The following is a 14,624-nucleotide window of genomic DNA, read 5'->3' on the forward strand; positions in this document are numbered from 1 at the left end:
GCTATACTCTGAAAGTCTTACAATTTGTAAAAGCTTTTCAAAGCTGTTAGAGATATGTCCTCTCTATGAAAAAATGTGTATATATATCTATATATCTATGTAGATATATGTATGTACATAGATATATAGATATATATATTTAACAACTTTTTTGTCATACTCACCAGGTCAAAGTTCATTGAAGTCCCTTGGCTTTCATTTGTAAGTGAGAAATAGAGAATTACATCATATCAAGAGTTTCACAATGGGTCAGCAGCTCTGGCCATATAACACACAGTGAACATTTCCAGAGGGACTCTGGGACCACCTACCCCAACAAGCCATAGAAAATATCTTTCAGGGGAGATGGTCTGAGGGGTTTCATATTATGAAAGAAAAGATTAAGAACTATTGCCCTACATCAAGTGTTTTTCTAATCTGTTTTCTATTCTGTTTTAGCTATTTCTCAAAAGGTGGGGGAAGGGTAATATAGCAGTGGGAGGCAAGAGAAGCTGCCTAATTTTAGTTTTTCTCTTATTTCAGGGAAAATCCAAATGCAAATAAATGCCTCTTCTACAGCCCTTAAGTCTGAATCTCTACACATGTTAGTTTATTAAACTTTTAGGAAAAAAGTTCCAGGAGAGCAGGATTTGTGTTATTTTAGTTATTTATTATTCTTCTACAAACATTGCATCACCACTTCGATAGACCTAATGCCTTAAATATGTAACTCCAACTTTAGCGTCTCTCTCTGGAATAAACCATGTGTACATATGGCTCACTATGTTGCTTTAATATCTTTAGGAATCCCTTTGGTGTATAATGCTCTCCAGATGTTCTACTTTTTGCAAATCACTTTATGATAAACATATCTAGCAAGACTAGGATGGAAACACTTAGTGCGAGAATTTATTTCTGCTTTTCACCACTGAAAACATTGGACTTAAAGGATACCTGAGTTTCATAGCGAATGGCCACAGTGAAGTTCATGGGAGAGGGAATGTTGTTGATAGCAAATCTTAAGCCAGCCCCAGGGAGAACCTTGGCAAATCCAGGTCCTGTCCAGGTAATAGGCATCCCAGGAACCAGCTCTCCGAAGACAATGCGAACAGCAGGCACCTGGCCAAAAGTCACTGAGCCCTAAAATAAAAGAGAAATGTATTATACATGGCTTTGCCTACAGTCAAGCCCCGGAAGAGTTCAGAAAAGAATAAAAGAAACCCACGTATTTCCTGATGCATATGTATATGATCTATCTGAGTCACAGATAAAGTATTCCACTCAGGATACAGTCCAGAGTATAGCAAAGAATAATGTGCTCAATCTGCAGCTTTGATATATATATTACATATAGGATTGTTGATTTGAAGGCAATGACACTGGAAACCACATTAATTTTAAGTATTCCATGTGCTAATGAATTGAGCAAATTCCACACTGATGACTGTAGGATCCTGGCCAAAATATGGAGAGAAGAAAAAGATTCCCATGTCTACTTCATGGATTTTGCCTAGATGTGTATGATGACAATGAGAAAACCCACATGGATTTATTATTTAGATATTTCTTCCATGCAAATATAAGAAATGGTCTTCTATCTGCTTGGGGCAGATAAATACAAAACTTATTTGATTGATTAACATCCCTGAAAAACTCTGAATTAGATGTTAGCCTGGGGCCATTTGGACCCTGTAGATACTTTTTCTTTAATGGCTTTTGCATCTGCCTCTCCATACACACAGCCTCCCTGGGAATTCTGCCTCTTGGCACTTTTGCCTGCTTTGCTGCAACAGTCTCTTGGCTGTTCTCTCCATTCTCTCCCAAGTTCAATACATATTATACACCGCTGCCAACAAGCATTTCAACTTCTTTCTAACTGCCAACAGAATCACACCCAAATTACTTAGCCTGGAGTTCTAACTGCTCTGTGATCTACCCCAACTGCTCTTCTTTTGGTAAATGTTTATTTAGCAACAACTCAATGTCTTCCTCTGAATTAGGAATGCAAAGATGAATAGGACAGAGTGCCTTCCGTAGAGCAGTTTAGAACCTTGCACTGGAGACAGAAATGTGAATAAAAAATACTATATCCTCAGGCTTCAATAGACGCTGGTATATGTAAACTCATCTATATGCAACATTTTTCTAACACTCTTATAATTGCGGTGGATGCTGTAGGTGCCTCTCTGGGATCCTCCTTACCTGGTTGGTGCACCCACCGCCCAGTTTCTGTGTGTTGCCCCACTTCTCTGATGAACTGCCCTCCATGCTTCCTCCTTACCTCCCATCTTCACTCTCCAAGATAGCTCACAGCCAAAGGCTAGAATGGTGGTCTCAAGGGGCAGGACAACTTTGCCTGCGGTTTATACTTCTGAGCTCCCTATGGTTCAATCCAAGGTTTGTTTTACCCGAGAAAACATCTACTCTTTCTTCTTCTCTATCTTATTTTCTTCATTCTCTTAAAGAGCTTTCCTGAAAAACTTCCTTAATAAATCACATGCACCTGAATCCAGTCTTAGGCTCTCTTTCCATGGCACCTGACCTGAGAAAGCTGGTAGCAGTTTACCTAAAAGTAGACTCTAAGATGCATTTCTGAGGGGGCTCATTTACTGTTCAGCTGGCAATGAGAACCCCCATGATGAATACATGCTGATGATCCCTGGTGTGCAGTAGCAGAACAACTGCTAAAACTGTCATCTATGGAGAACTGGGGCAGCATAAAAAGGAGGAACAGGCAAGACGTGATTATATTTCTGACATTGAGAAATATGGAGAAAAGAGGAATTATAAGAACCGTGGAAACGAGAGGCTGCTGTTGGAGGCCATTGGTGAGAGAAGATGACAAGCCCAGGGTGATCAGTTTTCAATTTAGAGCAAAGTATGAGAATCAGACAGCCTCCTTGGTGGCATTCAAAGAGGTTTTCATCTCCTTTAGCTAGAGGATGGAAGAAATAAAGACCAGGCACAAGACTTAACAGCAAGTGCTATAGAACTTCAGAGAAGGCTGAATTCTCAGCTTAGGTAAGTCATCTCTGCCAAAGTCAGGCCCTTTCCACGGAAGCTGTGGGGTCTTGAGACGTGGATGATACACAATAGAACCTTGAACTCTAAGGCTCTCCTGAGCACACTTGAACTGTAGAAGTTATGCATGCATTCTTATTGGAAAATGGAGACATTCCCTCTCCATTACTGACTCATTAAAAGACAACGCAAAAATCTTAAATAGTTAAGGAATCTTAAGCAAAATGTATAACTTCCACAGGATATGCCTGTACTACTCCTTCTCACTACTTGCTTGATAATTAGGGTCAAGTTTCAGTATGATCTGACTGAGAAAGTCCTGGATCTTTGAGAGGGCCCTGATTAGCATGTACTAGTAGCCACTGGGAAAGGATGGTTGGGTATGAATCCTGAGGGTGCTAGACCAAGGGGGCAGAATATGAAACTCGATAAGAAGAGTTTGTTGATTTGGGGGTAACCAGTGATCTAGGATTTAACACTCTGGCAAGGGCCCTGTAGCTCTGGGAGACAGATCCAATGTGTTGCTGGAGTAGCTCTCAGAAGCTTGGCAAAAATTGTAGCCCAGACTAATGAAAAGGAGGTGCCAGAATGACTGCAGCAGGTTGTGGAGGAAGGACTATAAGACTCAAAGAAGTAGGCATGCTAGAGTGGATCTAAGATAAAAGACCAGAAGACCCACCAACTGACTGCTTTGGGGAAGATCTGGAGGACATTCCATTTATTAAGACAGTAAGGGATGAACTGGTGAGGGGGGCACCAGCATTCCTGAGAAGCAGAGTATTGGGTCTCCTCTGTAGGCTGGTAGGGTAAACCAGTACAAAACTGAGCTCCTTTGTAACAAGGTGGAGAAGAGAACCTCAGACCATCAAAGGTGGGTAGCACTTAATTCTCAAAAGCAAGATGGGTATAATTATGTGGGCAGCAAGGTTGGAACAGGAAACAAGGGGTCCTGACTCATAGGAATCTTCTGTGGAGATGATTAATAGAACATGGTGTTCCTAGGAGCAAGGTAAGTGAGCAGTCAACAAAAGTATTGCTTAATATCCATAATCAAAAGTGATCAAGGATGAATTAGCAGAAGACTGGGGCCAGCTGTCCTAATAAATCTATGATCCTTTGCCAAGTTCTAGATCTGAGCCACTTCTCAAATGCAGTACCCAGTGACTGAGTGAGAGTCCAGGTCCCCACAAGGAAAGACTCTTCAGCACCATGCTAAGAGTGATTCTCTCACTTATTTCCCAAAGAGGTCTATGGTTATTTACTTGAGTCTATTGGGGAAGGAATAATATCTAGATTTTCCCAAGGGTTGGTGGATACAGGATCAGAGCTGATGCTGATAATCAGATGCCCAAAGTACCGCTACGGTCCACCTGTTAGAATAGAGGCATATAAAGCTCAGGTAATAAATGGAGTCCTGGCCCAGATCCTTTTCACAGTGGGTTGCCTGGGTTTACTGAACTACACACTGATTGTTTCCTTAAGTTCTTGAATATGTAATTGGAATGGACCTGCTTAGCAATGGACATTGATTCTTTCACCTGAAGAGTAAGAGTCTTTTAGTTCTAGGAAATGCCACATATAAGCTTGTGATATGCCCAACCTACACCCATTCCCTACCAAGCCAAGATAGTAAATAAAAAAAAAATACTGCAAGTCAGAGGCATCCTCAAAGTGCTGCTCTCAAGACTTTATAATTGATCCATTATATTCCCATTACAAACTTAACACAAACATAACCAAGTTGTAGCCCTGCTTGTATCTGTTGTGCTAGATGAAGTATCTTTATCAGAGTAGATTAACACCATATTGGTCTATGATATGCAGTTATTGAAATGCAAAATGTGTTCTTTTTCATCCCCATGAAGAAGAAAGAACAGAAGCAATTTATATTTACTTGGAATCCGTATATTCAGTTCTGACCCAAAACTGTTAATTCTCCCACTCTCTACCCGTATAGCTCAAAAGGATCTGGACCATCCAGATATCCTGCAAAATAGTACACAGGTCCCCTGTATTGGAGGATCGTGAAGTTGGTCCCTTGGTCCATGATATTATGTGGTCTCCCACAGTAAGAATCAGACACTCCATGGCCTTGGTCAGCACATTCTCTGAGGACTCATAGAGTATCTGATTGACTAATGTGGGAAAACATAATATCTCCTCAGCCCAAGTGTATTTACAGCAGAAGAAGTGTAGCAGGAGTCATCTAACTTGGGAGCCACTGCTCCTACACAAACCATGGCATCCAGAAGATGCTGCCCTTGGATGGCAGTGGAATGGGGCCCCTCAAAGGTGCATCAGCTTTACTAGCTTGGAAATGGCATCTTTTGAGATGGGGCAGTGTTTTTCAGAGTGTTATTTACTATTTAAATGAATGGTCTTTATGAGATGCTGTGTCCCCAGAAGGGAGAAAACATGGGTTTAGGAACTATGGAGTAGCCAAGCATATCATCACTCCCAGTGACCATGAGAATTTGGGTTTCTTGTCCCTACAACATTAGGCTCTGTAGGTCTCGATGTCTTGATTTTTGGGCAGGGACAAAGAATTCCACTAACCTTAAAGCTATGGCTGCTGTATGGTTACCTAGGCTCCTGATGACTATAGACCAGCAGGCATGGAAGGAATCCTCATACTTGGTAGGACTGTTGCTGTATAATGGGAACACAAGGAATATATATGGTAACTGAGGTGAACCACTGAGGTACTTTTGGAGCTCCCAAGCATGTGGCCTGATAAGGGCATGGTAACCTGGGACTCAGACCCTGAAGGGATGATGGTCTAGGTCATTGAACCAAGCAAGAAGTGATAGTTAAGAGAAGTAGAGGACTTCTGGCCAAGATGGAGGTATAGACAGACATGCTGCATCTCCCTCCACAACTAAGAAGGAATACGACTACCTCAAAACTAGAAACAACCACAAGTTCCAGAAAATCAAACTGCATGGAAGTCCAACAAACAAAGATATAAAGAAGAAACACTGAGAGAAAACAAGATGGCGGAGGAGTAAGTGGAAGCTACACTAACCTCCTCCCAGAACTAGTCCGGATTTACAACTTAATTCTGGAGAAATCATCTGGAATACCCAACCGAACACCAGCTGGAGAGAAGTCTTATAACCACGGAGAGACAGAAAAGGCTGTTACATCACAACGTGACCGGTAGGGAGTGCAGAGACGCGGAAGGGCTGGCTGGGCTCACACGGGTGGCAGCTGAAGGGACTGAGAAACAGCTCAGCATCCGGGGATTCCCCCTGAGAAAGGCAGGGTCTAAACCCCCAGCCAAGCTTCCCAGCCTACAGCAACAGAGTGGAAAGTAAAATAGTATCCAGCTGAGAAAAGCGAAAAGCCACTGGGTTTCTTGCTAGCCGGAGAGAAACAGCTGGAGAAAAAGAGCTCTTAGGCAGATCACATATGAAAATATTTTGCCCCCACTTACCCTGGGCTCAAGCAGAAGGAAGGCAGAGAGGACTAGGACTTGCGGAGAGTTTGGTGTGGTGGCTTTGAGGGGAGAACTGGGGGAGTAGCCGACCAGGTCCCAGTGCTGACTCATCCCCAGTACTGCATGTAGACCATTCCCCTCTGAGTGGCATCAGCCTGAGGGGAAGCAAAAGCCCTGACTATAGGAATTAAGCTGCCACACCCACGGTCCTTAAGTCTGATGGCTAATCACAGATTGAATAGATTAACAACTAAAGAAGACAGACAAAGGCAGTAGATCCCTGGAAGTCTCCAACAGGCTGCCTAGGCCCAGATGGTACAGGATCTGACGCCACCAGGGGCAGACCCAGGAAGTGCAGATCATTCTAAGAAGCACCAACAAACAATAGGAGTCACAAAAATGGGGAGACAGAGAAACAACACCCCCGTCGAAAGGAAAGGTAGAATCCCCAGAAAGAGTGCTAAATGAAATAGAGGGGAGCAAACTATCAGATATGGAATTCAAAACATGGATTATGGAGAAGCTCAATGAGCTCAGCAGAAACTACAAAGAACTCCAGAAAAACTACAGGGAACTTACTGAGAATTACACCAGCATGAAAAAGGACATGGAAGCTATCAATAAGAGCCAGGAGGAAATGAAGAATATGATCTCTGAATTGAAGAACACAGTAGAAGGAATTAAAAGCAGGCTAGAGGAAGCAGAAGATCGGATCAGCGAGCTGGAGGACAACGTACACAAAAACTCCCAGACAGTGCAACAAAATGAAAAAAGACTGAACAAGACTGAAGAGGTTCTAAGACAGCTACAGGACAACATGAAACGCAATAATATCCGTATCATAGGAATTCCAGAAGGAGAAGAAGAAGAGCAAGGGATAGAAAACCTCTTTGAAAAACTAATGACAGAAAACTTCCCTAACATGAGGAGAGAAAGAGTCACACAAGTCCAGGAAGCACAGAGGGTCCCAATGAAGATGAACCCCAACAGGTCCACCTCAAGACACATCATAATTAAAATGGCAACATTCAAAGACAAAGAGAGAATCCTAAAAGCAGCAAGAGAGAAACAACTAATAACATACAAGGGAGCTCCAATAAGGCTATCATCAGATTTCTCAGCAGAAACAGTACAAGCCAGAAGGGAATGGCAAAAAATATTCCAAGCAATGAAAAACAAAGGCCTACAACCAAGAATACTCTACCCAGCAAGGCTCTCATTCAAAATGGAAGGTGAAATAAGGAGTTTCCAAGACAAAAGAAGGCTAAAAGAATACATCTCCACCACACCAGCATTGCAAGAGATGCTAAAGGGTCTGCTTTAAGAAGATAAAGAAACAGAGAGAGACAGAGGAACACAAGTACAAAGGGGGAAATGACAATGAATAAGTACTGAAAGAAAGAAGGAACTTCTACCATTTGCAACAACACGGTTGGAACTAGGGAGAATTATGCTTAGCGAAATAAGCCAGGCAACAAAAGAAAAATACCTTATGCTATCACCTATTACAGGAAACTAATGGACAACACAAACAAATGAGCAAAACTGAACCAGAGGTATGTAAACAAGGAATAAACTAACAATAACAAAGGGGGAGATGGGAGGGAGAGAAGGGGGTAAGAAGGGGAAGGGTCTAGTCAAAGAACATGTATAAATGACCCATGGACATGGACAACTGGGTGGGGACTGAATGTGGGAGAAGGGGGGGCAGGGTGCAGGAAAGCAAGAGGGGGAAAAAAATGGGACAACTGTAATGGAAAAACAAACAAAAAATTTTAGTGGGGGAAAAATGAAAATATAAAGAATAGAAATGCAAGTTCAGTGAATATTAGAAGGACAAGGATTTTCCTTCACACTGTATATTTTTCTCCCTATCTCATCCTCCAGAGTTTGCCATTCTAAAGAAGTAAATTAATGACATAAGTTTCTTTGCATAAAACTAATAAGACCAGTTGTTAATAGAGGTTTTTTTTTTTTTTGTTTGTTTGTTTTTTAACTAAGACTTTGACTGGAATGTCATGCCTAAAGGAGACATGCTTGGGCTTTGGTTGTTACCAAAAAGCCCTGAGGAACTGGGGTTGACTTTCAAAGGTAATAAAAGTCCGTAAGATAAAAGGCCTGGTACCTTGAATGGATGCGCGGTCCATAGGAATCTTTCCAGGGAAGGAATGAAGGTTATTTTCCTGAGAGATGGCTAGATGGGACCTTAAGGCACAATGGAAAACCAGAAGGACTTGGAAAAGACAGATGTCTACAGGCAAGGCTGAGTTCCAGGTATGTGATTCTGCTTCTGTACCTTAAAGGGCAGACTGAAGGTCACCCTAAATGTTCCTTGAGTAAGTTCCAGCAAAGCAGAACTAAAGATCATAAGTGATCATTTGCTGCTCTTGTTGTGTTTATGCAAATGAACAGGATAAATTAAAAATGAACTTAATGCAGTCCCTTTAATGACAAGGAGGGTAATCTTAGGGAGAAAAATCGTGATTCAAGGAAAATCATAATGCTCAGTGGTAGACTATAAAGTAGTGCAGCTAACCGTCTTTAAAGTTTCTTTTCATTTAAAATATGTTTTCACTTGAAAGTTAAACTATGTCTGTGGTATCATCAAAGATGTTTAATTTACAGGCAAGAAGAATGTCAAATGCCTTGCAACTGGATGTCTTTCCGATAAGACAGTCTTACAGATTTAGAGACTTGTATGTGGGTTATGTTACATAAATTAACATGTGTTTTCTGTTTTCAAAGGGCATAAGCCTACAATCTCATTACCTGATTGTCTGTACATATAGGCCTCACTTAATCCTGTCTGCATTACTGCCTCCTGAGACTCAATGGTTTGGCTGAACTAAGTGGCTGGGTTGGTGAATCATGGGGTGGTCTGTGGGCTTCACTTTAAAACTGGTTTCTCTTTTCTGTCCTAAAGGCTCGGACAGAAAGAGCCCAGAGGTCTGAGAGGGGGGAAACCTAAAATATTTCCCTCAGCCCAAACTAAGTATAATGGGCAAAAGGGTTTTGGACAGGTGAGATGTACCTGGCACACCTTCCTCCAAAGAAGCCCCCTCCCCTTTTTTCTTCCCTAATGTGGGACATTGAAAAATTAATACCTGTCTTTTGTCATCTAGTGGTTATGGATTGAATGATGTCCTTTAACCCTGTTGCGAAATCTGTTGCCTCCAGAATACAACAAGGATGCCAGTCTGTTAAATCAAGCATGCCGTTGTCCGGGGACAGCCAACCAAACTGGAGTCTGCACGATCCTTACCCATGTGGGAAGGCCACCCTCCCCTCCATACCCCCCACTCTTATTAGGGATTTCTGGACCCAATGGTAGGTAGGACGACGACCATGTGAAGCTTGAAGCAGCTAGAGGAGCTTGAGACCTTCGTCCATTGTTCTTTATAAGATTATAAAGGGTCTTAAGTCTGAAAGGGAGGGATTGTTATTTTTTATTGTTAAAATAATTAATTAATTAATTATTTTAAAAAGAAGAAGAAGAATATATGAAAGGGTGAGGCAGGAGAGCTTGTATGTATGATTCATGGGCTTGGACTTGGGGGGGGAAATGTTGGGGGAGGGGGGGTGCAGGGAGAAGGGGAGCCAAGGGAAAAAATTGGAACTATTGTAATAATATATCAATAAAATATACTTTAAAAAATGAAGAAGAAACATTCATCCAGACAGGTAGGAGAGGCAGAGCCTGGGTGGAGAGGACACGGTGTGGTGGTAGCAGCAGTGGCAGGCTGGCAGAAACTGCAGTCCCATGTTTTAAAAAGTCAGGAGGGACACCTGGGGAGCGTACCCAGCTCCTCACCAGACCTCGAAGCTCATGGTCCCAGCACCAAGGAAAATCAAGCCTCATTGCTTCTGACTGTGCAGACTAGTGGGGGTTGGGGTAGAGGCAGAAACATCTGGTCTCAGCAGAGTCTGCCTGTTTAAAGGGCCCCCATGGTCCTAGAACATCCACAGACCCACCCACTCTGGGAGCGATGGCCAGGACAGCAGCTAGAGGGGCACCAGTCCAGTGTGGAAGTGGGAGAGGTGCCTGGAAAAGGGGTGAGTGCTGGGCAGGCGGCGTTGTTCCCTCTCGGACCCCTCCCCCGCATATAGTGCCACAACGTGGTGAAACAGGTCGCCCTGTACTGACGAATCCCTAAGGCTCCACCCCTTACAACATAACAGGAGTGACAGCTCTACCTGGGACGCAGAGGCAAACAAACACAGGAGCCTGTCAGAATGAGGAGGCAGAGAAGTATGGCCCAAAAGGGGGAACGTATCAAGGTTCCAGTGGGAGAGCTAAGCTACAAAGAGATAGCCAACCTAACAGATGAGGAGATAGAGAACCTAACAGATGAAGAATTCAAAACACTGGTGATAAAGATGCTCACAGGCTTGACAGATACACTTGAATACAGCAAGCGCATAAGAGAAGAAGTGAAGGCTATGCTAAGTGAAACGAAAGAAAATCCACACAAAACCAATAATGAAGGGAAGGAAACCGGATTCAAATCAATGATTTGGAACATAAGGAAGAAAAAAACAGTCAACCAGTGCAGAATGAGGAAGCAAGAATTGAAAAAAATGAGAAAAACTTCCCAAATTTTGTGAAGGAGATGGACGTACAGGTCCAGGAAGCACGGAGGGTCCTGGGCGAGCTGGACCCAGAGGGGCCCACACCAGGACACATCATGATTGATGTGCCAAAGGTGAAAGATAGAGAGTCCTGAGGGCAAAAAGAGAAAGGAAGAGAGTTTCCTATAGGGGGTGCCTATAGGACTATCAGCTGATTTCTCAGAGGACACTTTGCAGGCAGGAAGGGACTGGCAAGCAGTATTCAATGTGATGAAAGGCAATCTGCAACCAGGATTACTCTATCCAGCAAAGCTATCATTTGGAATGGAAGGGCAGCTGAAGTGCTTCCCAGACAAGGTGAAGCTAATGGAGTTCATCATCACCAAGCCATTATTATATGAAATGTCAAAGGGACTTCTTAAAAAAAGAAGATCAAAACTATGAACTCTACAATGACAACAAACACAACTATCAACAACTGAATCTAAAAAATAAAACCAAAATCTGATTAAGCGAACCAGAATAGGAACAGAATCAAAGGTATGGGGATCATTTGGAGGGTTGTCAGCTAGGAGAGGGGAGGGGGAGAAATGGGGAAATGGTGCAGGGACTAAGAAGCATAATCGGCTGGTACAAAATAGACAGGGGTATGTTAAGAATAATATAGGAAACTGTGAAGCCAAAGAACTTATATGCACGATCCATGGACATGAACTAAGGGGGTGGGGTTGCTGGAGGGAAGGGGAGTAGTGGGCAGAGGGGAGCAAAGGGGAAAAAAATTGGAACTACTGTAACAGCATAATCAATAAAATATACTTTAAAAAAAGTGCTAGTTGAGGATGAGGAGAATCTAGAAGATGTGGTGAGGAAGGAGGGAGATATTGAGTATCAGTTACAGCCTTGGGATCAACTGCAACAGGGAAGCTTATCTGCTTTTGTAAATTTCCCCAGGAATTGTGACCATGGAAAACTATGTCTGCAAGGAGTGAACTTAAGACAGAAGCAAATGGGCAGGTTCAGCTCCATGGACATCAGGCCTGTGGAGCTGCACAGGGCCCCACGCTCAGAAGAGCCCATACTTGGCTAAACGCTCTTCTGTCACCATCTTAAAATAATTTTATCTTTGAAGTTGTCTTGTAAGTGGAATCTCTTAAGATGATGGAGCACGTACATGAGCCAAAGAGATAGGCATAATACATGTCTGCATCCTTGCTGTCCCATTCACATACAGCACATGTGATGCCCATGAGCACAGGATTCAAGTGGACCTACTATGCACTGGTGTTCAGTGAGACTCAAAGTGAGTGCAAAGAAAGTGTGTTATAACTATGACTAACAGGGGGACTAAGAGCTCCAAAAAGCCAAACTTTCTATTCCAACCAGAATTAGAAAGCAAGAAGAAGGTGAAGGCATTCCAAGAAACACATTATTAATTTCACTACCCAGTATAAGCCAACTACTTACACTGAAAATGATGACTAGAAGGAGAGAGAAAGATAGAGAAACTCATAGTTTCTTTTGTTTTCAGTCCTTCCTTATCAGTAAGCTGAAGGTAGAGAGTGCTGGTAGAACATGTATCATGAAGTGAAATAACAACAGTTGACTATCAGCTGATTACTCAAAAGAAACTTTGCAGGCAAGAAGGGACTGGCCAGAAGTATTCAAAGTGATGAAGAGCAAGGACCTACAACCAAGATTACTCTATCCAGCAAAGCTGTCATTCAGAATGGAAGGACAGATAAAGTGCCTCCCAGACAAGGTAAAGCTAAAGAGTTCATCATCACCCAGCCATTATTACATGAAATGTCAAAGAGACTTATTTAGGAAAAAGAAGACCAAAACTATGAACATTAAAATGACAACAAACTCATAGCTATCAACAACTGAATCTAAAAGACAATAACAAAACAAACTAAGCAAACAACCAGAACAGGAACAGAATCATAGGTATGGGAATCATTTGCAAGGTTATCAGCTGGGAGGGGGGAGGGGGAGAAATGGGGAAATGGTGCAGGGATTAAGAAGCATAATTGGTAGGTACAAAATAGACAGGGGGAAGTTAAGAATAGTATAGGAAAGGGAGAAGCCAAAGAACTTATATACACAACCCATGGACATGAACTAAGAGGGGGGATTGCTGGAGGGAAGGTGGGCACTGGGCAGAAGGGGACAAAGGGGGAAAAATTGGAACAGCTGTTATAACATAATCAATAAAATATACTTAAAAGAACAGCTGAGTCAATTTTGCGTAGTATTCTCATTGTTCTGGAAGGAACAAAATACAAATGCATCTATAACTGCAAACTACAAATTGTATAATTTCAGTTATGATACATATGAGTTAAATTCCCTTATGTTTGCAGATAAACTTGTATTACATAATATAAATGTGAATAGTATGACTCATGATAATTTAAATTTTTAATATTTCTTTACTTAGAACAGCATTAAATAGAAAATAAAAAGCACTTTGACAAGAGAGACTGTGGAAGAAAGTCTAAAGCTTTGTATTTTACTGTCTTCAGTGGCTCTTTTCCCTAATTTCTGAACAGGAGCCCTGTCTTTCTATTTTGTCCTGGGCCCTGTATGTGGGTCTGAGCCTTCAAGGAGGGGACTTTAGTTGATGCCACTCTATCCAGCCACCAATTCTTGCAATTGCTGGCTTTTCTTGCTGCTGCTCTCTTCTCTTGAGAATTGCCCTTGGCTGATGGGAGCCACTTCACCTGGGAGGCTACCTCCATCTGCCCTGGTGGCCCAGGTCATGACTGACTGATATGGGAATATAATAGGCAGGCCTTTGGACCTCGATGCAGGACAACTCTGTGGTGCCAATTTATGCTTCTGAGCTTTCCTGGGGGCTCAGGCCCTGGCTAGACTCTCCCCCAGACCCTATCATTGCTTTACTTTCCCCCTCCCCAGCCTACTGCCCTCCCTCCCTTACATGTTTCTCCTGATGAGTGCTCCCTCAATAAAGCACATCCTCCTAAATCTCTGTTGTAATCTCTGCTTCTAGGGAACCCAACCTAATCACCATGTATGCGCACACACACATTTATATAAAACTGAAACAAAAGTTTCACCAAAAAAATATGTTCTTGTTTTGTAATCTTCTGTTATGCTAAGCTGACCCTGTCCAATGATTTTATCACCTACTTACCAACAGGCATGACCTGCTGGTAGTTTGAAAACTACTGATCTCTGGGACCCCTGAGATGGAAGCAATTAATTATGTCCAGATGTCAGGAATGTAAGAGAAAGATAAATCTGAGTTGGGTCTTAAGGGATTGGTAGAAGGTCTGCAAATCAGTAATACAGAGGCGGTCATTTCGGGCAAGAGTTTGGAGTGCAGCTCAGGAAGGTTTCGAGCAGTGCCCCTCAAAGTGCAGTCAGGAGCCATTTTATCAGAAGCACTTTGGGATGCTTAGCAAAGATGCATATTTCTTGACCAGTCTCAGAGTCCCTGATTCAGTATCTCAAGGGTAAAGCCCTAGAATATGCATTTGAAATGAACCTCTGGGTTATTCTTACACACAGTAAAATTTGAGGCTGACTGATCTGTGTCACAGGGAGTACATTCAGGTGGACCTCTCGTTAGGTGGACTTCAGACTGAGAAGC

General features: G+C 42.5%; 1 protein-coding gene across 1 annotated transcript in view; it reads right to left on the reverse strand.

Moving 5' to 3' along the window:
* The window catches only part of LAMB4 (laminin subunit beta 4), a 100,805-nt gene that overhangs the window by 53,274 nt on the left and 32,907 nt on the right, over positions 1-14,624 (reverse strand). Inside the window, exon 15 of the mRNA XM_090286886.1 lies at positions 934-1,119. Coding sequence (XP_090143012.1) covers positions 934-1,119 — 186 coding nt within the window. The remainder of the gene's footprint in view (positions 1-933; positions 1,120-14,624) is intronic.

The sequence above is a fragment of the Furipterus horrens genome, unplaced genomic scaffold, assembly GCF_987537825.1.
Source record: "Furipterus horrens unplaced genomic scaffold, mFurHor1.1.pri manual_scaffold_9, whole genome shotgun sequence".
Lineage (NCBI taxonomy): Eukaryota > Metazoa > Chordata > Mammalia > Chiroptera > Furipteridae > Furipterus > Furipterus horrens.